A 26,050-nucleotide genomic window follows, 5' to 3' on the forward strand; every position below is an offset into this window, starting at 1 on the left:
CCGTGCGAGGGGAGATGGGAGACCAAGGGGGGCCTCACCTGACCACCCCCTGCGGCAGACCCCTCAGGTGCAGACAGCACCCCTCTCCCCTCCGATGACCTTCTGTACCCTGAGTGGGCATGACCCTGCTCCCCCTGAGTCTGTGGTAGGGTGGCTGGGGTGGCGCTGCGCCCACCTGAGCCGTCCACCCACCCTGGGCCACCTGGTGGAGCCTGAGCCGGGTGACTCATTTGGAGCTCGAGTGCGGCTGGTGCGTGGGCCCTGGCGGGACCGCCTCTGCCCCACCTTCTGTGACAGGAGTCGGGATCCAAGATCCACGGCCCCCACCCAAGTCTGGAGCAGGCACTGCCCAATGCCTCTGCTCGCCCCTGCCCCGGCCTCGGAGGCCCCCAGAGGGCCACAGGGCCCCGAGCCCGCCTCCGCTCATGGCCAGCAACGCTGGGCCCCAAAGGCCACCCCAGGGCCACCTCCGGAGGGGCTGGTCTGGGTGGGAGGAGTGGACAATGTGAGGCCATGGAGGTGGAGGGGCGAATGGGAGGACACCGACACCCCAGGGTACAGGGGGAGGTGGGAGGCAAACTAGGAGTGCATGTCTGCAAGGGCACGGGGGTGGGCCACACGCAGATCTGTGACGTGCAGGAGAAGCAGTACAGTGCCTTAAGGTCAGTTTGACAAGGTTGTTAAGCATCTACTACCTACTAGATGCTGCTGCATGAGGGGCTGGAGAAGCTGACTTGAGTAACTCTCCCTGCAGTTGGAATCTGGGTGCACAGGGAACACGCTACAAGCCCACCCCACCCTGGACAGGGGGATAAGCTCTGGGGGCAGGAAGCGACGCGGGGGAAACTGTACCAAGAGGGCTGACAGCTGAGTTGGGGTGTGAAAGATAGAGGCGTTTGGACAAAGGGGAAAAGAGAAAGGCAGACTGAGTGGAACATGAGCAGAAGCCCAGGGAAGAGGACAGCATGGCAAATGCAGAATCTGCAGAGAGCTCCGTTTGCTGGAGCACACCGTGCCTGGAGAGCGAAGGGAGACAACGCTGAAATGGTCAGTAAAGGCCTGTCAGAGACCCTGGGTGCCTGCCTGAGGGGACAGCACCGCTGGGAAAGAGTGTGACCAGCTACCCATTTGAAGGTGGTTACGAAATGCTAAGAGACAGCAATTCCCCTGCTAGGTATATACTAAAGAGAATAAAAAATATGTGTCCACACAAAGACTCATACACAAATGTGTATAGTGCCATTATTCACCATTGACCCGAAGTGGAAATAATCTACATGTCCATCAATAGAAGAATGGATACATAAAATGTGGTATAGTCATACTGTGGAATACTACTTAGCTATGAAAAGAAACGAAGTTCTGACACTCGCTGCAGTGACGCTGCTCAGTGAGAGAAGCCAATCACAGAAGACCACACAGCATGATCCCATTGATACGGAATGTCCGGATCGGGCAAATTCATAGAGGCGCACATTCAGACTAGTAGCCTCCAGGAGCTGGCAGGAAGGAGGAATTGGGACAGAGTGCTAACAGATACGGAGAAGGCAATGGCACCCCACTCCAGTACTCTTGCCTGGAAAATCCCAGGGACAGGGGAGCCTGGTAGGCTGCAGTCCATGAGGTCTCTAAGAGTCAGACACGACTGAGCGACTTCACTTTCACTTTTCACTTTCATGCATTGGAGAAGGCAATGGCAACCCACTCCAGTACTCTTGCCTGGAGAATCCCAGGGACGGGGGAGCCTGGTGGGCTGCCATCTATGGAGTTGCATAGAGTCAGACATGACTGAAGCGACTTAGCAGCAGCAGCAGCTAACAGATATGGGGGTTTTTGTCTGGAGCTGTGATGGAGCTGTTCTGAAATTAGATGGTGATGATAGTTGCACTCCATTATGAATGCAGGAAATGCCATTAACTAATATACTGTAAAATAGTGAACTTTATTATGTGAATTATAACCCAATAAAAAACAAATCCAGAAGAGAGGAGAAGAAGCTGAATTCCGAAAATCACAGTGGTGAAGAGGCAGGGACACTCTGGAGCCACTGCAGGGCCACAACAGTTTGCTTGCGAGGGCTCGTGAGCTGGTGACACCCCCAACCAGGACTAGGCGTGGGACAGGGAGAAAAGAGGGGAGCTGGGAGTGTGGTGAGGTCACTGATGGACACAGGGTGGGGAATCAGCTGATGTCGGCCCAGGAGCTGGAAAGAAGAGTTCGGAGAGTTTAGATCTAAGAGACACCAGGGGCCCGGAGGTGGGCAGCGGTGACAGGGAGAGGTGCCCAGAGGGGATGGGCCCCAAGCTGCCACTCCCTGGTTCAAGGCCGACAGCAAAGTTCTTACAGACACTGGCCTTCCAGGCATAACCCAAGGATTAGCGCCTAGTGCCTCAGACTACTGTGGACTTAGATGGGGCTCGGTGATGCTGACCAGTAGCATCAGCGATTACAGGAGAGAGCACAGGAGGAGAAGAGGAGAAGGAGCAGACCCAGGGGAAACCAGCCTCCACAGGGCAGATGCAGCAGGCGGACCTGACCAGCCTCCACAGGGCAGACGCAGCAAGCGGACCTGACCAGCCTCTACAGGGAAGACGCAGCAAAAGCGGGCCTGACCAGCCTCCACAGGGCAGACGCAGCAGGTGGACCTGACCAGCCTCCACAGGGCAGACGCAGCAAGCGGACCTGACCAGCCTCCACAGGGCAGACGCAGCAAGCAGACCTGACCAGCCTCCACAGGGCAGACGCAGCAAGCCGGCCTGGGCGAGGCGCACGGAAAGAAAGGGCCTGGGATGCCTCAGGGCAGAGAGAGGGCCCTATCGTCCTGGGTCCAGGGACCAACTAGACCACAGGCAACTGCCTGTGGAAAGCCGGGCCTGGGAGAGGAAGCCGAGTGGTAACCGATCGGGGTCCTTGACCAAGTCCTGTGGGAAGTGTGGGAAGCAAGCCGCTCGTCCCCCAAGCCTCCGATCCCCTGCTTCTACCCTCCTCACCCCACGCGACAGCCTTGCCCACGGTGCTGGGCCCTGGAGCTCAGCACATGGCACCACTCAATGGTTTCTGGCACCGGAGAGGGATTTATTTCCTGGACGAAGCAGCCAAAATCGTTCTGCACCTTTGTTCGCGAGCACGGTGCAGTCGGAGCCGACATTTTCTAGCTGGGCTGGGGAAGAACAACTCAAAATGGATTCAGGGAGGGTGTCGGCTGAGGAGCAGCTGAAATGCTGCCTTCCGTGGTCTGCAAGGCTGAAGGCCAACGGGGGGAAAGGATGTGGTCACGTTTATAAAGTCCAGTCAAGCAGGGTTTTTAGTGAGCTTGCTGTAAGTCAACTCTGGGGATAGATAAGACACCTGAAGCTTAAGATGGGGCTGATCTAAGGCAACAAGAAGTTTTACTAAAAAAAAAAACAAGAGTGGCCTTGCAGACTGTACCTAAGAGACAGCCTCATGTCCAGGGGAGAATGGCTCTGATTCATGGGTGGAAGACTGACATCGCTCCGCTCCCAAGAATCTAAAGTGATGCAGAGAATAGTTCCCTCTGGTATCCACCTCTCAGGGTCTCTGAGTCCTGGATACCTGGACGTCCAGTTCAGGTTCCAAACCTATGGCCTGAAAGGGGAAGGCAGGTCCCCTGTCCCACCCCAGCCCTCTGAACAGCCAGCCCGGAGGCTGACAGTGGCTTCCTTTCCGATGTTCCCATTGGCCCCTCAACAGTCTGGGTCTTGGGCCCTCTCCTGATAAGGGCCTGTGATTTAGACCAGACAATGTCCTGGAAGGCAGAGACCCATCCCAGGGCCCCCAGAAGCCATCTGTCTCCCCTCTCCTCCCTTCTCCTTCCTCTCCTTCTCTTCCCTTTCTCTCCGATCCTGCCATTCACACACGGAGATGTGCACAGACACAAAAAGGCGCTCCCGTGTGCTGGGGTCCACGTAGAATCATCGCCTCGCAGCCTATTTACAGACGTTTTACCAAACAAAACATCAACCCCCAATGTTTGACAGGAAGCCCCTCCCCTCTTGTCAGGAGCGATGCCTCCTGAAGGGGGTTCCCAGCGATGAGCAGCAAAAACCCCAGGAAGGGGAGAGGGGGAAGAAAAGGAACGCACAGGGCGGGAGAAGGTAAAATTATAAGGTTGGAGCTGTCAAGGCAAAAAAACAGGGGAAAAAGGCAAAGCGACTCCACTATTAGGGACTCGGTGTGAAACATGAAATTCACAACAGCCGAAAATCTTCGTGCTTTGTCTGTGGAAAACAGAGACACAGCGGCCTAAGGGCTGGTAGGGCCTTGCAGCCACTCCGCACACAGCCTGCGTGTAAGCAGTGCACTTACCCTGAGATACAGGACTGAGCCCACAGTCGCCTCCCCCAGCCCCACAAGCCACTCCCCACTCTGCCTGCTAGTCACCACCCTGCCCTCTCTCCCCAGGGGCACCCTGGGAGGGACCCGAGTTGGAAACAAAAGTGCAAAGGGGGCAGTACTGCCCTTTCGGTGGCAGGAATGAATGGTGGAGAAGCCCATCCAGAAATGAGCAGACTTGGGGTCACTCAGTCCTGCTCAGCTCCACGCCTCAGAGGAGAAGCTGGGCTGGAGGTGCTTTCTGGAGAAGCCAGAGTGTGGCCGGTATCCTGGCAGGGTCGGAGGAACCCTGAGGGCTCAAGCCCTTCCCATCCCTGCACACCTTCTTCCAGTCCTGTCACTCAGAGAGGCCTACAGGCTGGAGCTGAGGGGCAGGGTCTGAGCCCTTCACTCCCAGGTGCCTCGGTGGGCAATGAGGACACGAAAGAGGGGAACCAAGGGCAAGAACCCCAGTCTGGGTCCAGTGCTTGCTTCTGGAAAAGGAGGGAAAGGCCTGCCACAAAAGGGAGGGGGGTGGATAGAAGAGTGCGTGGCCTCGGGTCCTGACACCCACCACGGGATGAAGCACACTAGGGTTGTCAGCCTGGGGCCCCTGCTTGCCCCTGCCTCCCCAGGAGCAGAGCTGCTGAGCACCCTGGGCCGAGGTCTCGAGAGGCAGCCCCAGGGAGTCCTGGGGGCTCTCTTTTGTGCTGACTTGCCCGTTGCCATTCACTCCCTCTGCTGTGGTCAGGGTTTTCCCACTGTGACGCCCCGGACATCGGGGCAGGACCGCTCTCCGCTGCGGGGCTGTCCCATTCCTTGTAAGACAGGTAGCAGCAGTCCTGGCCCTAACCTGCTAACTGCCAGTAGTGACCCCACCACAACCACGCAGTGACAACCAGAAAGGCCTCCAGACATCGCCAGCAGTTCCCTGGGGGCAGAGCTTCCCCCACGCTTTATGATCACCCTTGTCCCGTTCTCCCAGGACTGCGTCACACGCAGCTTTGGACCCACGCCAGCAGGGACCAGGTACTTGTCTATCCAGGAGACAAGTGGCGGCTGTGGAGCCCCTGAGAAGAGGGCTACTGTCCCACCCTGACTGCCACCATGTCCCCTTCATTCTGTGCCTGCAGAGGCCCATCCGTTCCCTAGGTGGCCTGTGAGGTCTGGGTGCCGGGCGGGGGGCGCTCCTCTGTCCTCCCCCTCCTCAGCCCTGATGAGCTCCTTGTTTCATGCCAGAGCCTTAGTGGTACCCCAGCCCACCTGCCCATACCCCCGGCCAGGGCTGTTATGCCCGCACTGTGTCCAGACACCGGGCTTTTAATAGCAGCTTCCTCTGGGGCTGGGCTCCCCCAACCTTCGCCTCTCACTCAGCCCAGCTCCTGACGGGGGAGCCACAGCGCCCTGTAATTACAGCAATTGTAATCTCTTTTACTAACAGGTAGATTAATAGCGAGGCAGGTTCACAAAGAGCCCCAGACAGGAGCTGCTCAGCTGCCGAGCGGGCTGGAAAGGCCTGACACCTCGCAGCAAGGACGCACACCACTGACTCAGACGTTCGCTCCAGGCGCGAGGAGCTCGGGGCCTGCAGTCTGGGTTGGTCGTGCCCCTGGGTGACCGGGGAACTCACTGGGTGACTGGAGGCAGGTGCTCTCCCTAGGCTTCAGTGTCCTCATGGGAGCAACAAAGAGTTTGAACTTCATAGTCCTCAGCATTTACTCTCACATCCTTGAGGTGTGACTTGCACTGACCTTTATTCACACACTCCAACCCACACCAGGACACAGATACCCACCTCCTGACACTCGGCCACACACGCACAGACACTTGACAGGGTCACACATGCCAAACACGCAGAGTTAAGGAACAAACTGAGCTTCACGAACACAGGAGCCCCACCCACCATGGGATGGCTATGGGCCCTCTGGGAGCTGGACGCCCGCATCGTGGCCACAAGGGAGGAGGGGAAAGGCTTCTGTTGCCCCTCCCTGTCCTGCACCAGCCCCTCCTCTGCTGCAGATCACGGGCTTCCCACCAGGCCTCAGGAGTCCTAGCGAAGCTCCCACCTCACAAGGCCCAAGGATAGTTAAGTTCTGGGCAAGACAGGGCATCAGGTAGAAGCGGTAGGTGTCAGATGCCAAGACACTGCCAGCTTGATGGACCAAAGAAATGTAGACGGTGATGTGGAGAGGTTCAAAGTGAATGAATACACGTGTGTGCATGCAGGCACGACAGCCTGTGAGCAGAGCCAGTGGGGACCGAGCCCGACCAGGGCAGGCTTGCGTGCGTATGCCTGGGGACCCTGGCAGAGGAGATGGCCCTGGCCTGGGGCTGTCTGTGTGTGTCCCGGCTGTGTGGCCCTGGGGGACGCCATCTCTAGGGCACTGTGTGTGTGTGTGTGCGCGCGCACGTGAGTGAAGACCAAGTCCACAGCTTGGAGGGCAGAGCTCACCATCCCCGAGCCTCCCCTCCAGTCACAGGGGGACACACACTTCACCAGACAGTCTCAGGGTCCTGGGGGCAGACCGTGGCGCTGGCCTCAGGGATGGGCAACAGCTGCTTCCTCGAGAACTCCTGGTGCCCGTGCTGGCGGCCACCACGGGCCTGCGATTCGGCAGTGGTGCTGGGGGGCTGCTGCCATTAAGGCGCCATGGCCAGCACCTGCTCACTGCCAAGCAGTCCCCGGGCTCCCCTGCCCACTCCCAGCCTGAGAGAACTGGCACCGCCGTGCCTGAGGCCCTCAGGAACAGTCCCCTTCTAGCAGTGCCAACAGAGAGAGGCCTGGAAGAGGGGGCCTCAGACTCACAAGGAGACGCAGGTTGGAGGACGAGAGTGTGTCGGGTGACGTCCAGGAGTTCTTTCGTTGGTCGACAGCACGCGTCCACCAGGGGACGTGTGAGCGGATGTAACCAACGCACACCTGTGACAGGGATGGGAGCGTGGGTGCGTGAGAAGCATGTCCGCGTGTGGTGTGTGCGAACGACGGCAGTGTCTTTCTGTGGCTCTTGTAGTGAGAACGGGGTACAGCTGGGGATGTGGTGAGATGGACCCTCACATGCCATCTGTGGGCATCAAATTTCCAGACAGCAATTTCACAACATATGTGACAAGTCTTATAGACGAGAGTCTCTACCCTATGCCTGGTAATTCAACCACTGGGAAGCCTTGTCTGAAGTTCATAAACAGAGCCACAGTGCTCAGTGCGCCCAGATGTCCATCCCAGCAGAATTTACAGCTCAAAGGCCTCCACACATGAGGGACCGCATCAACTCTGGAACACTCAAGCATCATGAGTCGCTCAAAAAGCATGTCTGTATTTTTTAAAATAATCATATGTTACATTTATAATAAAAGGTAATTTCCTATTTCCAAAATGAAAAGAGAAGTCACTAGAAATGTTGGTAATTAGGAACAGTGCAGCTAATAATGAGATGCTAAACAACCACAGAGTATTTTTGAAAAATTGTGACATGTTGGAATATGCAGTGGCATTAAATTTTTATAAGTAGCACGCCAAAGTGTTTCTATCACTTTTTAAAATTTTAAAACCTAAATTTAAAAAAATACAATGTTGTGCATGAATAGGTATAAAAAATGCAACAAAAGGCTATTCATGGTTGAGAGGTAGAATTTTGATAATTTTTATTTACTCCTTTAGATTTTGTGCTTCTTTGGTACTTTAATGATGGAATGCGCACTAGTCTTATAACCAGAAAAATGCCTTTTCAAAAACAGTAGATGTACGAGAGGCTATATGTACCTGACTCTCTCCCCAAATCACAGCAGACAGCAATGAGGTGATAGCAAACCACAGCCCTATGGGTGCAGCCGCATTCATGTTCCTTGAGCCAGGCAGGCCTCCACCTCAGGAACTTGCATTCCTGTGTCCCAGGCCAAAGGACACGGAGAAGGAAAGAAGGCGACACCCCCAACCTACCATCACACCTGCAAACTACACTCCTGAGACAACGGGGCACCAGGCCACCCCTCCACTGGCAAGGGGTCCTTTGGAAGGGACAGCAAATCTTTGAGAAAGTCAAGGACAGTCACAGGGGGCCAGAGGAAAAGAGGCTTACAACCAGGGAGGAAGCAGACTGGAGATTCTTAAGGCAGAGCGAGGAGAGCTGGGGATTCACTCGGAAACCAACAGAACTGACTCTAAGGTCTGAAGCCAGTGGAGGGGCAGCAACGGCAGAATCAACTTCAGAATCGGCCCAGAGAAGTGGCTCTGCGTGTGTGAGTACATGAGACACGCGCTGTTCATGTTGCTTTAATAATTCATTGTTAAGAACCAAATCTAGCCACCAGAGCTGGGAGCAAAGCACCAGCTGGGGAGCGGCAGCCATCTCCAACCCAGGAGGCCTGGTCCTGAGGGGTCCCCAGGAGGGAGTGGCAGGAAGAGCCAGCCCTGTGTCTGCACCCACAGCCGCACAAGAAGCCTGGAGGCTGGGGCTTCCGGGGAGAGGGGCGGGGGTGAGGAGACCCCTGAGCAAAAGGCAAACAATCCCCATGCCCTGAGGCTGCTCCCTGCCACCCTGTGCTGCAGGGCACCTGACAGGCAGGCTGGCCGGGTAGGGAGGGCCTGGCCTGGGAGGAGTTCCCTTCGCGTGTGGGCTGGGAGTTGGCAGCGGTGGTGAGCTGGGGGGCACACAGGCCTTGCCCCTTCTATCAGGACTAGCCACGGAGACACCAGGAAGGCCGGGATGAGGGTGAGATAGGTCAAGCTGGAGCCTATGACCCCCCAGCAGTGGCCCCTCTAACAAGGGGTCCAGGGAGAGGGCAGCTCCTTCCCCATTTTCCTGACACCTTATTCTCATTCTCAAAAAGGGAAATAACAAACATATTTTGAGAAACCAAGTCCTTTTCAATCCATTAACCCACAGCTTCCCACTTGCCTGCCACATTCATTCCAGCCTTTCAGAAGCTTCAATCACTCCTCACCTGCCTGCATTCTCTCCTCATGATGCCCACACAGAAAGCACACCACCACTCTCCCTGGCCCCACTCCCGTCCTTTATCAGCCCCATCTCTGATTTTTATGCCATTTCATGCCTTTGCATCATCTCAAGGATGGGATGGGCTGTCAGCTGCTTCCCATCTGAAGGTAATTCAATATTCAAAATGGGTTTATGGGGTTGTATAAAACTATACTCTGGGTGAAAGCCAGATGCCAAGGCAGATAAAACATAGTCCCAGCACAAGATTCCAGCCTAGCAAGAGAAAGCTACAAAATTAAGTGCAAAGTGTCACAGAGGAGCAAAATTACCCGGCCCTCCGCCAAACCTGGGTCCAGCTTGCATTCAAACAAGGCCTCGCCCAGCTGACTGCTCACTCCTGCAGAAGACTCTCCAGAGGTGCCTGTCTCATGACAAGACACATAAAGGCAGGATTTGGCACTGTGGGAACGCCCGGCCTCTCCCAGGAAGGGTTCACTGGGGAAGCCAACACATGCCTGCAACCACCATCCACAAACCGGGGAGCAGGGCTTTGGCTCACCAGGGACGGCCCTGCAGCCAGAGTGCTTGGTTGGAGAGAAATACAACTCGGGAGGCCCTGCCAAGCCAGGCTGGCATTTGAGTAATTATATTAATGAGTCTCCAAGTTTCAAAATCTAGTATTAGACGGTGGCTTCAGGACCATCATCCTCAGTTACTGTCCCACGTGGCCAGGGACACTCCTGGGCAGCAGCATGGCTACAACAGACTGTGTGTGTGTGTGGTTTAAATTTTGTTTTTTTAATGCATGTATTTGAAACTCTGCCCATGAATAAGTCAGAGAACTCTGGACCATCCTTGGGGCAGGGGCCTCTCATTTGGCCATACCTCTCGGGCTGGCAGTGCCCCGAGAATTACTACTCTTGTGGAGCAATGGCCTTTGTGTTCAAAGCCAGCACTGCTCCCCACAGAGCTCCCCTTGGCACAGCAGGCCAGACTTGCCTGCAAACCCATGGGCCCTTCTGTCCCACCCGTGCTCATTAGCTGCCCAATTCCAAGTCCACACTCAAAAGCTGGGCTCAACACACACAAGGGGCAGCTGATCCTCCTGCTCCCTCCAACCCGGTACAGACTAGACCACTGCACTGCCATCCTGGCCGCCATCTGTGGGCCCTGTCCCAGGCCAGCAAAAATGATGACCTAGTTGGCCATGCTTTACATGTGGTCAGGGCCAGCGGGGACCAAGTGCACTGCAGCCAGGTAGCAAACTAAACTGGCACTAAACACAGGTGAGAAAGAAAGAGTTTGCTATATCCTGTGAGTACAATTCACGTACGCCATGCAAAATGTAATCTGCTCCAAAGGACATCAGGTAGCTTCGAATCCAAATTTCGGTAAACCTCACACGCTCCTTCATCTGTTCCATTTGTGAGGTCTCTTTGGGTGGCGGGCTGGCCCTGGTTGCTGGGTCTGGGAAATGGGCTTTTGTGGAGACAAGTTCTCTTCCTGGGACGAGTGCACTCGTGGTGGGGCCCGTGGCCTGGAGGCTGCAGTGGCCTGTTCAGGTCTATGTGGGAAGCAAGCACGTCTTGCCTCTTGGAAACTCTTTGATAGGCAATGAGGCAATAAGTAATCTTTCATTACTATTGTTTTTTTTTAATAACAGGCAAAAGATCCACACTGCCAGGTGGGGCTTACTCTCAGCATCATCTCCATCTTGACTGCAAAGGGACTCTGAGCCTTGAGAAGGCAGAAAGACCCTCTTAGAAGCCCCGTGATTCCCCTAAAAGGTCTCCCAGCTCCACAACCCTACACACAACCAATCAAAACACAGAATACAGAGCTGCAAGAAATTCAGAGGGGAGGCTCAGCAGGGTTTGGGGTCTCTGCTAACACAGGCTAGGGAGGGCTGTCGTAAGGAGAGACACACAGGCTCTGCTCACCCACCTCCAAGGCAGGGCTGCTCTGTCTCACCACTACAGACAGTCCATGATTTCTGATGGTTTGACTCGATTTTTGACTTTACGTGGTGCAAAGCAATACGCAGTAGAAATCATACTTCAAATTTTAAATTTTGATCTTACATGTATAGGTATGGCTGAGTCCCTTTGCTGTCCACCTGAAATTATCACAACATGGTTAACTGGCTATACTCCAATATAAAATAAGAAGTTTTAAAATTTATTTTAATCTTTTCCTGGGCTACTGCTACTGCTAAGTCGCTTCAGTCGTGTCCGACTCTGTGTGACCTCGTAGACGGCAGCCTCCTCCGTCCTTGGGATTCTCCAGGCAAGAATGCTGGAGTGGGTTGCCATTTCCTTCTCCAATGCATGAAAGTGAAAAGTGAAAGTGAAGTCGCTCAGTCGTGTCTGACTCTTTGCGACCCCATGGACTGCAGCCTACCAGGCTCCTCCGTCCATGGGAGTTTCCAGGCAAGAGTACTGGAGTTGGTTGCCATTTCCTGGGCTAGCGATATGCAGTATAATATAATATACGGCATATACTGGTACTCTTGTGATTCTGGGCAGTGGCAGTGAGCCACAGCTCCCAGTCATCCAGTCAGGAGGGTAAACAACCATTACACTTACAACCTTTCTGTACCCATGTAATCGGGCATCCCAGGTGGCTCAGTGGTAAAGAACTCGCCAGCCAATGCAGGAGTTAAAGGAGACATGGCTTTGATGCCTGGGTCAGGAAGATCCTCTGGAGAAGGAAATGGCAACCCACTTCAGTATTCTTGCCTGGGAAATCCCATGGACAGAGGAGTCTGGTGGGCTACATATAATCCATGGCGTCGCAAAGAGTCAGACAGGACTTAGCGACTAAACAATAATAACAACCCACATAATCCCTCTGTTTTTCACACTTTTTTATGGTATAGTATTCCATAAATTATGTAAGGTATTCATCAGTTTATTATAAAATAGGCTTTGTGTTCGATGATTTTGCCCAGTTGTAAACTAGTGGAAGTGTCCTGAGCACGTTTAAGGTGGGCTAGGCTCAGCTATGATGTTCGGTAGGTTAAGTGTATTAAAAGCATTTTTGACTTACAGGATTTTCAGTTTATGATGGGTTTATCAGGATGTAGCCCGACTGTCGGTTGAGGAAGATCTACAGTGACGTTTGGGGCCAGGTGGTTCCTTGTTGAGAGACTGTCCTGTGCACTCGCCCTGACTCACGAGATGCCAACAGCACCCCCCCCTGGCTGTGACAACCAAAAGCGTCCACAGCAGTTGCTAAATGTTCCTGAGGGGCAAAATCAGCCCTGGTGGAAAACCACTGTTCTCAGATGGCCAACCATCCTGGTTTTCAGGGGACAAAGGGCTTTCCTGGGAAAAGGGACTTTCAGCGCTGAAACCAGGAAACTCCTGGGCAAATGAGGACAAGTAGGTCACTCACCCTTCCTCCCAACTAACTTCAATCGCTCCACCTGCCATCAAAACGCATTTCCTCCTCCATCTTCAGGGATGCAAGCCTCAGCTCTTCATCACTGTGTATGAAACCACTTCTCATACACCTGAAGAAATGACATCCCACCCCACAGATCCTTCTGGGGCCAAAACATCGTCCTTGCCTCCTCTTCCTTTCTGAGCACCATCTCCCACGGCCATGACTTTCACAGGCTCTCTGAGACATGCACCGAATTGCTCACATATTTTTTATATTACTAAGGCCGAAATTGACCTAAAACCTCCGCTAGGAGCAACGGCCCCACCTTGGTGAGGACAGAACTGGGGTGCAGAGCCCTGGTGGGCGCACATTTCAACTCCCCTTCAGCAAGTGGCCCGCAGCTGTGGAGAGACCCCCTAGGAGGCAGGAGGATGGAGAGAGACCATTTGGCTCTCCTGTTCTCCCCAGCACTCAGCTGAGTCTCACACGAGCTGCTAGACACAGGGACGGGACCTGAGACCCTCTAGAGAGGACGTGAAAGGACATGGAATTTTCTCCCTGGTGCTGGTTGAACACCTGAGAGTCCATTGCGCCGGGGATCCCACCTGGTAGGCCTCAGGATTAGCATCCCCCCTCCCCCCGCCCCCAAAGCTTTCTATCCGTTTGCCTCCTCCCTTTAAAGGCCTCTCTTCATTTGGTCCCCCAGGGAGCCGTCTGTTACTACAGAAACAATGATGTCATGTGGGGGGTGGGGCTGCAGGTCCCTCCCACCCCTCCCTAGCTAGGTATCACGCCTGCCTACATCACGGCTCAGAAATTTATAGCCCAGCGCTGGGTATTTATAAGGTGGCTCTGGTGTGACCACAGATTCAGAGCTGGGCTGGTGACTATTTATAGCCAGAGGATATACACTTATTACATGCCCCCCCCCCCCCGTATTCTGGGCCACGTGTTATATAACTGCCATTATGCAATAACACCCATTACATAATAATTATACACTAATGGGGATATAATCTGCAGGCGTAATAAGGACACACTCCCCAAGGCTGCACTCGGTAGGCCTCCTGCAGGCCGCCTCCAGGGATCTCTGGGTCTCTCCGCACGCTCCACCCCGTCCAGGAGTCAGCAGGTGTCACCCTGCTCCCGGCTGTCATCCACAGCCTCCCCAAGGCCATCAGACCCAGCCGCAAAGCTCTATCCAGGCTACTTCTTCCTGTCTTGTCCCTGCCCCTGGCCTGCAGAGAACACTTCTGTCTGCTGTATCTTTGAGCCCAACACAAAGAATTATGAAGGGGTAATTCCTAGAAGGCTGAGAGACACTTCACTCTCCATTTCAAGAAAGGAAAAAACCAGCAGCAGTCACCCCTGGAAGGAGCCTGTAGGGTCTAGAAAAGCCTCCAGCATGCCAGGCCAGTTGGCAGAGGGTTGGCCCCATGCAGAGGAGCACCCTGGCCCTCCAGGAAAGAGCTGGAAAGAGGCAAGGACTGGGGCCAAGCCAGGCCCGGTCAGGCAGGCCACTTCCCAGTGGCTCCTCCTTCCCTAGTCACCCCGCAGGGGCCAGGCTTTCCGGGGGCCCTGACTGCCGCCATCACCGCTGGCGTTACACCACTGGCAGGAATACCCCAGAGCAGAAGCCTGGCTGGTCGGATGACAACACATGCTCTATGGTCACCCTGCTCCCAGGAAGGGCAAACAGAAACTGTCATTTCAGGGGAAAAGAGGACAGGGACTCTGCACCTGGGGTGACGGGGGACACGGGTGGAATGGGCAGGGGACAGGAAAATTTAAGACCGCGATAACACATGATGGAGTCAATTCAATTAGCCTAAACATACCATCCACTCTTAAAATAGATAACTGTATTTAAAAGTGGTTTGATGAGAAGTTAACTGATGAAAAACTAGAAGAACCTACACAGATCTGGGAAGTAAGTTTCTTTCTGGCACAGGAGGGTGGTTTGGAGAGCCTGTCCCTTACATTTCCCTGTTGTTTGAAGTTCTAATAAAGAGTGTGTCTTACTACCATAATAAGAAAAATCAAATACATCTTTTAAAAAGAGTAGTGCCAAGGCGCAGGCGACACTTCCAGTCTCCGCATCCCATGCTGCAGAAACAAAATGCCGCTCTCTGGGCTCTGGGGTGGGCCTCATGTGGGCACTGGCTCTCCCCACAGGCCCGGGTCAGCTGAGCCATAGATCCCAGTTCCTGTCCCCAGAACAGCAGCCCGGGCACCAGACAGACTACGATGCAAAACGTCAGGAGGGACGTTCAGCAGGAGACTCAGAGCGGTACTCGTGGTTCCCAAGGGGAGAGGAGCCCCCGCATGGTTTTAGTCCAGGGTCTTTCTGCCCAGAAAGGGGCAAATGGAACCAGACAGGAGGGGAACAGCCAGGGCTCAGAGGTTCTGCCACCACTCGAGAAAACATAAATGGGTCCTAAACTGGAAGAGAGGCAAGAGGTGAATCTGGGGAACGTTTTGTCCGAATCTCTCCATTTCTTATAGGCCAGAGGATCTCAGCTGGGGCAACTCTGCCCTCAGGAATACTTGGAAACGTATGAAAGTGTTTCAGTTGTCGGACTTCCCAGATGGCACCAGTGATAAAGAACCCGCCTGCCAATGCAAGAGACGTGGGTTCAATCCCTGGGTCTGGAAGATCTCCTGGAGGAGCGTACGGCAACCCATTCCAGTATTCTTGCCTGGAGAATCCCATGGACGGAGGAGCCTGGAGGGCTACGGTCCATAAGGTCACAAAGAGTCAGACACGACTGAAACGACTTGGCAAGCGTGTATTTTGGTTGTCGCACCTAGGGGTGAAGGGTGTATCTAGTGGATCAAGGCCAGAGGTGTTGTTAACCACCCTATGATGCACAGGACTGTCTCCATGACACAGAAGGATCCAGCCCCAAAGTCAACAGCATCATGATTAGGAAACCCTGTTCTATGGGACCTGATTTCAATGGTTAAGAGGTGAAGTCTCTATCTTCTTTGCCAGGGAAACAGGAAAATCTTCAGCAGTGAGCTATCCTCTCTCACACCCAGCCCCCTTCAGCATGTTGGAAGAGTTTTTATATACATAACCCTGAAGTTTTCAAACTTTCAAAAAAGGGTAAGAGGGAGAGTCTACGTAAATTCAGCAGCATAAAAGGCAATAGACAGCAGATTATTGCAAAACTTCCAGCGATCATCTGGTTAATTAGGATAATTATATTCACTTTTATTTCAAGCTGCAATTCCAAAGACTCCCAGGAAAAAGGGCGTGACCGAGCAAGGATCAGGGATTCCCAAGATCCAGCCAAGCCTGCCTGGCCGCACACCTGGACCTCCTGCACAGTCTACCTTCCCCAGGACGGGGCGCCAAGAAGCCGAGCTGGCCAAAGCCCGACGGGGGTGAGCAGCCGGCCTCCCCGCCTGGTCCGCGCTAGCGTGCGGCCTCTCAGCTCAGGGGCAGGGGGCTGCCTGGCAGGAGCAGAGGCCACCGTCAAGGACGGGCCAGGTCCCCGCGGTCTGTTTCCACCCTACGTGCTCAGCAGCTGGGGGAGCCCTTGAGCTGAGCCACAGGCTGGGCTCCAGCCCCTCCGTCTCAGCTCCTGGAGAGCAAGGGAGACCATAGGGACCTGTGCAGCTTTCTCCTCTGAGACCCCACCAAGGCCAGCAATCCCCATGACGTTCAAGGAGCAGCGAGGCCCACAGAGGGGAGCCAGGGTGCTCGCTGACCAGAAACCTGGGTCCTTCTGCAGGAAACTGTGCAACCCAAGCGCCCTGACATCGCTGTACTGGGTTCCCTTCTCTGTACGGTGGGGATAATGATACCTGCCCTGCCTATATCACTCAACCATTGTGAGGATGCAATCAGCCCCAGACAAGCTGAAAAGGCTCAGCCAGCTGACAAAAACGAGCTAATTCCTCACTGTCTTTCAAGGTGAAGTTCAAGCAGGTCACCTTCCAGGAAGCCTCCCAGGTCCTTGAGTCTGGTTCCCCAGGTCCTCACTACACACAAAGACCCCTGTGTGTGTCACCTGAGTGCACACGCTCACCGCTGGGTATGCGGGCTTAAAACCAGAATCGATGTTAAGAATTTGGGTGGTTAACACGCGAACAGGACTCAACACGGTGCCTCGACCATAAGGGACCTTCAGCGGAAAAATGGAATTAAAGCAGAGCATGGAGACCACAGGTGTGCCCTCTCCTCCACCAACAGGGCACCTGAGCAAAGCAGTGTCCCTTAAGTTATCAAGTGTCCTCCAAATTAATAACAAGCGATGCACAGAGATCTCTTCTCAATACTCTGTATTCATCTATATGGGAAAAGAAGCTAAAAAAGAGTGGACATTTATGTAAGTATAACTGATATGCTTTACTATACAACTGAAACTAACACAATATTGTAAATCAACTATGCTCCGGTAAAAATTAAAAAAAAAAAAAAATGATGGCCCTGACCCTGGCGCAGTGGCATGCCAGGTTGTCATTAAGACATCAAAAGTGAGGAAAAGAGTCAGAACACCCCCCACCACTGATAGCCAACCAGCCACGGTGGCTGCTGGGGGCACAAGTCACTTGGAAGACAGGCCCACAAAGGGCAATCCTAGAATATTTTCTTAAACCCCTAGAAAATCAGATATTAGACATGCATACAAACAATGTAAGGAACCCAGGTACCCGGGTGGGAAGGGGGTGAAGCCCAGTCCAGCCAAACCCCCCTGCCGCCGCCCCTCTGCCTGCTGGGACCCTTTTCTAATGCCAACAACTCTTCAGCTCAAACATGCTTAAAATGGCGACGGCGGCCTGCAGGGCCAGGCGTTTGTCGTACTGTTTGCCACTGTGCCCTCAGTGCCAAGAAAAACCTATCATGAGAAATGCCATCAGCTATATTTATCTATCTCTCAGCCCCCCAGCCTCCTCCTTCCGTCTGCCAAGCAGGCCTGCGGAGCCCCCCTCACCCAGTGGGCACACTTCCCTGTTGCTGACGCCCGTGACCACCTGCCCAAGCCTCGCTTTCCGGCTCTCTCTTCCCCAGCCCCGGCAACCAGGCTCCATACAGACACAGCAACCAACAAGCTGCACGGCTTCTCACTGGTACATCAGGTGTGCCCACATGAGCTTAAGGTCATGCACCCACATAGGTGCTGATCACCACGTCTGTGGCCCCAAACCATGGGCACTGGTGGTCCTCCGTCCCCTTTCAGTCTCGGCTCCCTTCTCGTCAGCCAGAACCAGTCTGCCCTCTGTGAGCCGTGGGCCGGATCCTCTGGAAGGGGAACCCATGCCGCACCATCTCAGAGGCCACTCGTCATGTGGAGACAAGAGGCGTGGGGTGAACATGTGAGCCTGGGAGGACAGGGGCTCCTCCTGGGCCTGTGTACCATTGTCGGCAGGATGCTCGGCTGGAGGGCAGACCTCTCAGCCCCCCAGTTCCCAGATAGAGAGTGGGGAGCCCCCGCCTGTATTCCAGAGTGCTAAGAGTTTCCAAGGAGTCTACATGTTAAAAGGACTCCCCCCATCCCCTTCCCATCCATCCAACCAAGAAGGCCACGGCAGAATCGGGGATGATAAAGGGAAAACGGCAAAGTCAAGGTTCAGGACCTTTCAAATCCTACAGCTGCTGGGGATGCGGCTCACAGGGGGAATGTCCTTCCATGCCAGGCACTTCCGACCTTTCCTTACACAAGCAGCAGGGCTCCTAGCTGATCCTTTCCACCTTCAGGCCTAACACAGAACATGTGAAGGTGAATTGGCGACTGTATCCTAAGCCCCCTTGCTTCAGAAGGCAGTGCCCACACCCCGTCCCAGGCTTCTCCCCAGAAGGCTGCCTCCCGCCTCTGAGCCCCTCACTCAGAAAAGAGTTCCTGGGAGCCAACTCCTCTGAGAATGAAGCAACCCAAATAAAAATTTTAAAACCCAGAAGCTCTTTCTCTCCTGCCCCCTCCCCCTCTACTGGCAAATGAAAACAAACAAGAAATCAAAGAGGTCTTTTGTGTGAGCACCGCGCTGACACTGCTGGGGCCTTTGAAAGGACTTCTGAATCGGACACTGAAGGATAAAATAACTGAAGCGTGGCAGCTCCTGAGACAGGGGGTGGGGTAGGGGTGGGACTGACGGGGCACAGAGAAAGAGGGGTGGGGAGGGAGACACCTTCTTCCCAGGACAGAAAGGGGGCTGTGTAGCTGTACCTTCTCTGCTCAGCGGCTGCAGGACTCCAGGACAGAGGGGGACCAGGGCACAACCTTCTACCCCTTTGGCCTACCTTCCTCAGCATCCCAGGTCCCTGCAACTCTAGAAGGCGCTGAGATGGGCCCTGCCTCCTCCTTCACAGCCCACCTGGAGCTGTCCTGTGAAGCCCTGAGGGGTCTCCCTTCACCTCTGGCATGGATCACTGTTCACATCTATAGGTCAGTGCCTTCTAGAAATTATCAGGGGACCTTTGCTCAAAGCTTGCAGACCGCATGCAAGAGTCTCTCATTCTTAGAAGGGCCTTGCTCACAGTAGGTTCACCAAGTGCGCATGTATTTCATGAATAAAGAAAATTCAACCATCTTCCTGCAGTGCCAAAAAGTAAGCCGAAGCCTCAGGAAGTCCTTCCACACGTCTGGCCCCCAGCCCTCCTGCTACAGAGCGGCCCCGTTTCCTCTGGGTGGGCGGTGGAGCACAGCTGGTCACCATGCTCGGGCTCCCAGGTCCCCTCTGGCTTATTCATGGGCCAAACTCTGCCAGCTCAAACTCAGACAAAGGTAGTTCTTTTTTTCCCCCTTGAGCTACAGCTTCCAACTCAGCCATGACAGTGAGCACTCCACCAGGACCGCCTGCACATTGCAGCCAGCGGGGACCCCTGACTGGCTGGAGGGACACACTATGGACAAAGGGGTTACGAGCAGATGGTTAACGGAGTCCTAGAATGAGACCAGCCTGGGAGGTCTGGGCATCTCTGATCTCTTCTTTGGGGTCACCCCCTCAGAAGTCAGCCTGAACTGTATTACCCCTTCACATCACCCCGTGTGTGACCCGTGTCACAGTAACAGAGTAAAGACGGCCTGGGCAGGCTTCTCAGGTGTGCAGCCTAGGCCGTCACGCAGACCCCGTGCTTGGTTTAATGATCTAACTATCGTCTCTTTGTAGCTCCTAATCATTTCGAACCAGGAATCCCTCATTTTCATTTTGCAAAATATGTAGCTGGAAGGCCTAGCAAATCGTGTGGCTACCTTGGGATCTGCTCAAACTTGGAGTTTCCGTGTCCGGTATAGAATGCTCCAGTTTAAGAGGGCCTCCAAGGGGGTGATGACCAAATGGCAAGGGCGCAAGGAGCTGTGTCAAATGTGGGAGGCGTGAGAGACTGGCAGTGTTTGCCCTGGAGAAGCGACAGCTTCCTGGGAAGAGGGGTGGAGAGGAACTGTGAGCCCTGTCTCCAGCACTTGAAACCCTTCTGTGTTACAGAAAAATAAGCTTTCACCTCGTTCGACCCTTAAGGCAGAAATAAAACCAATAGGTAAAGGTGACAGGGAGATGTCCTAGGGCTCAGGGAGTTGTAACATCAGAATCGCAGCAGCCGTCATCCACTGCTTGCTTGCTATGTGCCAGTACCTTTACATGTTAGCTGTTCAGTCCCTTTAACCATGTTCTGAATTAGCTGAACAGCAGACTTTTACAATGACGGAAGCTGATCCTTGAACCACAGTGACATCTCTTCTGGGACACTCTCAAAGGCACCTAACCCTACACGGGTGTATCTTGCTGGTTTTAGGAATCTGGTAACTGGGCTCCACAGTCTTCAACAGCCCTGGCACCAGATGGTGCTGCCTCAAAAACAGACCAGCGCCCTTTCTGGGCCTGGAAACAAGAGGCATGGGTGAAGAGGCACTGGGGCCTCAGGAGGAGCAAGGCCTCTGGAGAGGGCAGCTGGTGTGCCCTTGGCCACTCCCATGCACTCACACCAGAGCCACCAGATGGGGCCAGGCATCCAGCAGAAGCCTGGGGGACACCACTGGCACCGACCACATCTTAGCAGGGCTGACATGGCGGGCCAATGCCCTCCGCTGCCGAGGAAGCCCTCGCTTGGACCAGAAAACCGGCGCTCACTGAAAAGCCCCAAGCTCTGAAACAGACAGTGAAAACCAGGGAGCTCTTATACTGAGAAGGGCAACTCTGCACTTGAGAAAATCCACTTGGACAGATCCTTGGGTGCTAATCCATTTCCTGTGACAGGTAAGGCCCACCTGTCCTCAGACCTGGAGATAAGGAGGGAGGCAGAAGCTCCTTTTGGAGCAGCACATTGACCGACGCAAGGGAACACAGCCTGCTGAGCCCAGACAGGGAAACTCTACAGGAGAAACCATCAGGTCCCTTCCACAACAACAACCCAAAAACTTCCAGGAAAGAAACCAATATGAAGAAGGAGGAAGAAGGGGAGGATCGCCTAGAGATCATGAGACTTCCAAGACGGAGCAAGCCACTTTAGCGCATGAACTTGATCAGAATCCTGACCTACACAAACAAAATTCGGAGACTTAGGGAAATGTGAACACTGCCCAGCTAAAGAAACCATTTTCAGTGTGATAGTGACACTATGTTTCCATTTTTCAAGAATCTTTATCTTTAGAAACATGCAGAAATATTAAACACAGGAGAAGCTATAAGGCCTGGATTTTCTTCTAAACAACTCAGAGTAGGTGGCCATCAGGGGCTGTGGCTGGATCGAAACTAACCATAAGTTGGCACTGGTAATGGGGGTTCCTTCTATGTGTAAATTTCTCTGTAGTGAAAAAGCAGAGATAAAGAAAAGAGCCACCCCCTGAACACCTGGACTTAATGGGCCTCCACTGTGGGCCTGTTGGAGGGATCTGACGGGGAGAAGCTGACGTTTTCATTCAGTAAAGCATTTTATTACTTTCAGATTTTTTTTTTCTCTTCTAGGATGGAGGCCTAGATTAAGGATGGTCTGAAGATGCCCGTTTACCTTCAGATCCTGGCAGAAGCTTTGGGGAGAGTACAGCCATGCTTCCAGATCAGTTCAGCCACCCTTCCTTACACAAGCATCTTTCCGCCTGGCCCCAGGTTCTCCTCTGTCTCCAGCCACTGCCCTGGGACACCCCCTTTGAATGGAAGGACAACGTCAAAAATGTACAGCCTCCTTCCCATGGCAGTGCTCTCCGACCCGGTTCTGCTTCAACATACCCTCCTGAATGGGAAAGGTACCCAGCAGGAAGGCCACCCTCATGAAGGGTGCAAAACACTCTGAGTGGCCTTTTAGGGCCCTGTGTTCCGGGAATGGGGCTCTTGACGTCACATACACTCGTCCTTTAGTCCCTCTCAACCATGCCACTTCTTAAAGCTTCATGTGAGACAAAACAAGGGCCCACAAGGGCCAGGGATGACGGATGACAATGGCGCCTGCAGGGGAGGCCACACCCCCAAGCTTACGATCACAAGTCTGCTTGTCATCAAACCTGGCACACCAGTTCAGCCCAGATCAGGTTCTTCAGCCATTTGAAGGGAAGGACAGCATTTCTTTTAGAATCTAAAGTAACCCTTGTCTGAGCCCTTGCTGCCCCAGCCACCAACCCTGGTTTATACTGGAAGGAAGGAACAAGTGGCACCTTACTGAGTAGATCTTCGCATGGACATGGAAGAAGAAGGTTTTACTATTGGACTGGCACTGTTGGGGGGCTCAGCCAGGAGAAGACATTTGCGGGTAAATTGGAGTGGTTTGGAGAGAAAGCCATGACCACCATTCCATGCAATCTCGAGCCATCTACCCAAGGCCCATGGGTAGGCCACACCATATCCACTTACCCCCACTCCCTCAGAAAGGTGCCCTTGAGTTAAAGCAATTTCAGCAACAAAATTCCTACCTTCCTGGAAACTATCTGGAGTCCAGGGACCTGAACTGTTGACAAATTATAAGAAAACATCCTCATTTCTCCACTCAGCTTTTGTCAAGGAACTCAGCCTCAGCTGGGACAGAGGGGGCCAAGACTACATGTGATGGGCATGGATTTACTCATATTCCTGGGAAAGTCTTCTCATTATGTCTAGCGGGCAAGTAGGGGTGCCACCCTTCTCCTTACACCTGCCTGGTCAGTTCAGGAGCCAGCTGGCTGGTCAGGAAACGGTCTCCATCACACATACTTCACCCTACCTTGGCCCCCTGCTAGCAGCAGTAAAAAATACGACCTAAAATAAAAGAAGTCAGGGAAACAGCTCAGCTACAGGATCCAGCTACAGAGCAAGGTAGAGGAAGCTGGCTCAGGAGGAAGATGGGTATTGGTTTCACCTTAGGGGCCCTAGGTCCAAAATTGGAAGGTACAGCAGCCCCTCTAAGAGGAGCTATCTGACAGACGCAAGCTCAAGTCTTCAAGTCTGCCCCAATCCACTTCTAATACCACTACCTCCCATTCTGATTTGCTGCACAGACAGAGAAGCAGGGAATAACTTTTAATTTTTGCTTTGGTCTCCTTTCCAGAAAGAAAAAAGATGAACAAGGAAGAGGACCAGCAGTTGGTCATTCTTTGTGAGGGGGCTATGATAGTCATACAGGGCCAGGTACAGGCCTAGAAAGATCCACAGAGGGAAATACAGTGGGAGAGGGGGGAGGGGGGTGGTGTTCACTGCCTCCATCCAACCACCAAAGCCACTTCTCAGAAGAGAGAATGAGCAAGAAGAGAGGCCTAAAATATCACCTTTTCCTCCTCCTGAGTTTCCCAATATATAAACTCTCAGTGCTAATCCGAATCGAGTCCTCAACCCTGACGCAATACTGAAAGTGCCCCAAAATTTCCTTTTTGGATTAAGTCATCTCTCTCCTCCCAACATCCCAAACAGGCAAGGGGGTAACCACAGCAGAAAAGTGAGTTGCTTTTCTTTTTTGTGAATGAACAGGAAGGAAGATACACACACACACACACACACACACATATTTGCGGGGAAAGAACATTCACTAGAGTTGAAGTTAAGCCACATTCTCTTACATTCGCATGAAGAGAGAAAGAAGGGGGGAAAAGGAGGGGGAAACGTTGGAATGGTGGAAAGGAAAAAAAAAAAAAACACAGAAAGAGAAAGGTTTGGTAGCCCTCTCATTACAAGTTGGTTGGGCATAATGTAAACACACTTCTGCCTTGCTTAATCACAGAGTGCCGCCGTTTAGGTTTCAAAGGCGGCAGTAAATTGGGCGTAGCTGAGTGGAGGCTAAAAATTAACCAGCCATCTCTGTTTCAATTTGTAAGAAAACAAAAGCGGAAAGAAATTATAAAAAGGGAAAGGGTAGGGAGGGGAAAAAAAAAAGGAACAGAGGAGAACTGAACCACCGCAACCCAAAATGCAGGGTGAAATTGGAAAAGCAAAGAGGAGAGAGAACACAAAAGGAAAAGGAGATTTTGCAGAGTTTTGATTGTTTGTTTCTTTAAGACCTCTTCCACTGCAATACCTGCTCCCCCAACCCCCAGCAGAGGTGTTGGGGCTTGGGGCATCCACTCCCGGAGGGTCTCACTACTTCAGCTGAGACCCGCAGGGGAAGGGGCGGTAAAGGGGAAGAACGCAAGGGAGCTCTGCTCATTTTCACTCTCTACGAAATCGAATGACTTTTCTCCTCTCTGTCAGCCAAAACAGCTCCCCCCTGGGCATCTGGGCCCCAGAATCTGCCCGCCTCTGCCTTCTTTCCTCTTTTCTATTCATTCTGTTTCAGATCCCAGGGTTTTACACGCCCCTCTCTCCACCGAACCACTGCCCACCCCGCTTGTGCCAAATCTGGCTTCTCCCCAGGACTTGAAGCGAAGCTGCAGGAAAGCCGGTACCTGCCTCCCAATACTTTTTCTGACTCATTTAAAATCAGAGCAAGGAGAGGTGTTTTTTTTTTTTTTTTTTGGTGATGGTGGTGGTGTTCCTCACAAACTCTCACCATCGCGGGCGTCCTGGCCCCAGTCCTAGGACCTGCAGCGTCTTTTGAGTCCTCCAAAGATGGACAAGCACGAAAATCAAATCGGTAACATGGCAAATGAGCAGAGGAAGAATGGAGCAAGTGGAGGGAAACAGAAGGGAAAGGGGAACATCAAAGGAGCTGCAGGCCTCAGCAGAACGGGTGCACCAGTTAGGCCCCTGGTGTGTACATGCAAGGATCCCTTGGAAGGAAGAGGTACAATAAACAGAACAAATGCCAGCAAGTAAAATAAAATGGGGCGGAGGGAGAAGGGGGCATTGAGAGCGACCTACCCGGAGTGTGGACAAAGTAAGCCAGATAAAGATCCAGTTCTTTGATTGTGACTCCAATGTGATGTGGCTGCACGCACAGGCCGGGGTTCGAGCACTGGGGCGACTTGTAGAGCCGCTCCCCGTCAGTACTTTCCAGGGGGATCCCCTTAAACAAAATCACCATGACCAGGTCCAGCCTCCACACCTTGTCGGCCTGGCGAAGGCAGTCAATCCGCCGGATCTTGCCCTTCTGGTCGGGGTTGGAGAGCACACAGCAGGGGGGCTTCTTGCCCGTGATGGTCAGCACAAAGTCCTCCCGGAACTCGGGCCGGATGTCTTTGCGCAGCTTGGCCAGCAGCCGGGATGCCCACTTCTGCTTGATCTCGGGCTTCTCGCCCAGCAGCTCGTCCTTCACCGCCCGCTCCTCGTCCTTCGACATCCGCTTCTCGTGCTTCTTGAAGTACTTGCGCTTCCGCGCCTGCAGGTTGAACCAGGTGTAGGAGAAGGCGCGGACGTGAGGCAGCAGCGCCTCGATGAACGGGTGGAACTCATCCTGCAGGCGGCAAGCCGGGAGCATGCGGGGCGAGGGGAGACGGGAGGAGGGGAAGACGGGGTGAGGGGGGGAAAGAGAAAAGGAGAAAAGAAGCGTTAGAAAGGGGGCACAAGGAAAATCGCCTTCTCCTCCTCCTCCTCCCCCCCCCACCCCACGACAATTTTCTCTTGCAATTGTTCTAGGAAAGTGTGGTCTGGAGCCGCCACCAGCCTAGCCTGCCGCTCGCTCCCATCTCAGCCTCAGCAGCCAGACAGAGACACCCAGAGCCTGAGCACACACCTATTCTCTCTCTCTCTCTCCCTCACTCACTCACACACACGCGCGCACAGACAACGTTGCCGTCCACACACACACACGCTGCTGGTATCCCCGCCAGGCTCTGTCGCGCCCATGACATCTCCATGTTCTATGCAGTCTCGAACTCGTGTCAGCTCGCCCCGGCACGAAGTCCAGTCTGCACGAATGCCCGTGGACGCACACGCGGGGCAGGCGAGGGCCGCTTCACGCCCCGACACCGGTAGGTTTTTGGCCACCCCCAGAAGAGCGAACATGACATCCACGAGTCAGCGAGCCAGGAAACGGATTTGGCTTCCCCCTCCCCAGGCTGTTTTCATTCTCTCTTCTGCTCCGATTGGAACATCCACCCCAGCATTTTTTAAATCAG

General features: G+C 53.6%; 1 protein-coding gene across 8 annotated transcripts in view; it reads right to left on the bottom strand.

Moving 5' to 3' along the window:
- The window catches only part of NFIX (nuclear factor I X), a 95,030-nt gene that overhangs the window by 41,668 nt on the left and 27,312 nt on the right, over positions 1-26,050 (bottom strand). For 5 of the 8 annotated variants that reach the window (XM_070792708.1, XM_070792707.1, XM_070792705.1 and 2 more), the window contains exons 1-2: positions 25,739-25,804; positions 24,855-25,386 (exon numbers count right to left, since the gene is read on the bottom strand). In XM_070792708.1, coding sequence (XP_070648809.1) covers positions 24,855-25,386; positions 25,739-25,789 — 583 coding nt within the window. In that variant the 5' untranslated portion in view covers positions 25,790-25,804. Of the gene's footprint in view, positions 1-1,952; positions 2,204-24,854; positions 25,387-25,738; positions 26,013-26,050 lie in introns of those variants that run through there. The other 3 variants (XM_070792704.1, XM_070792709.1, XM_070792710.1) reach the window with 2 other exon arrangements.

Source organism: Bos indicus, chromosome 7 (genome assembly GCF_029378745.1).
Source record: "Bos indicus isolate NIAB-ARS_2022 breed Sahiwal x Tharparkar chromosome 7, NIAB-ARS_B.indTharparkar_mat_pri_1.0, whole genome shotgun sequence".
Classification (NCBI taxonomy): domain Eukaryota; kingdom Metazoa; phylum Chordata; class Mammalia; order Artiodactyla; family Bovidae; genus Bos; species Bos indicus.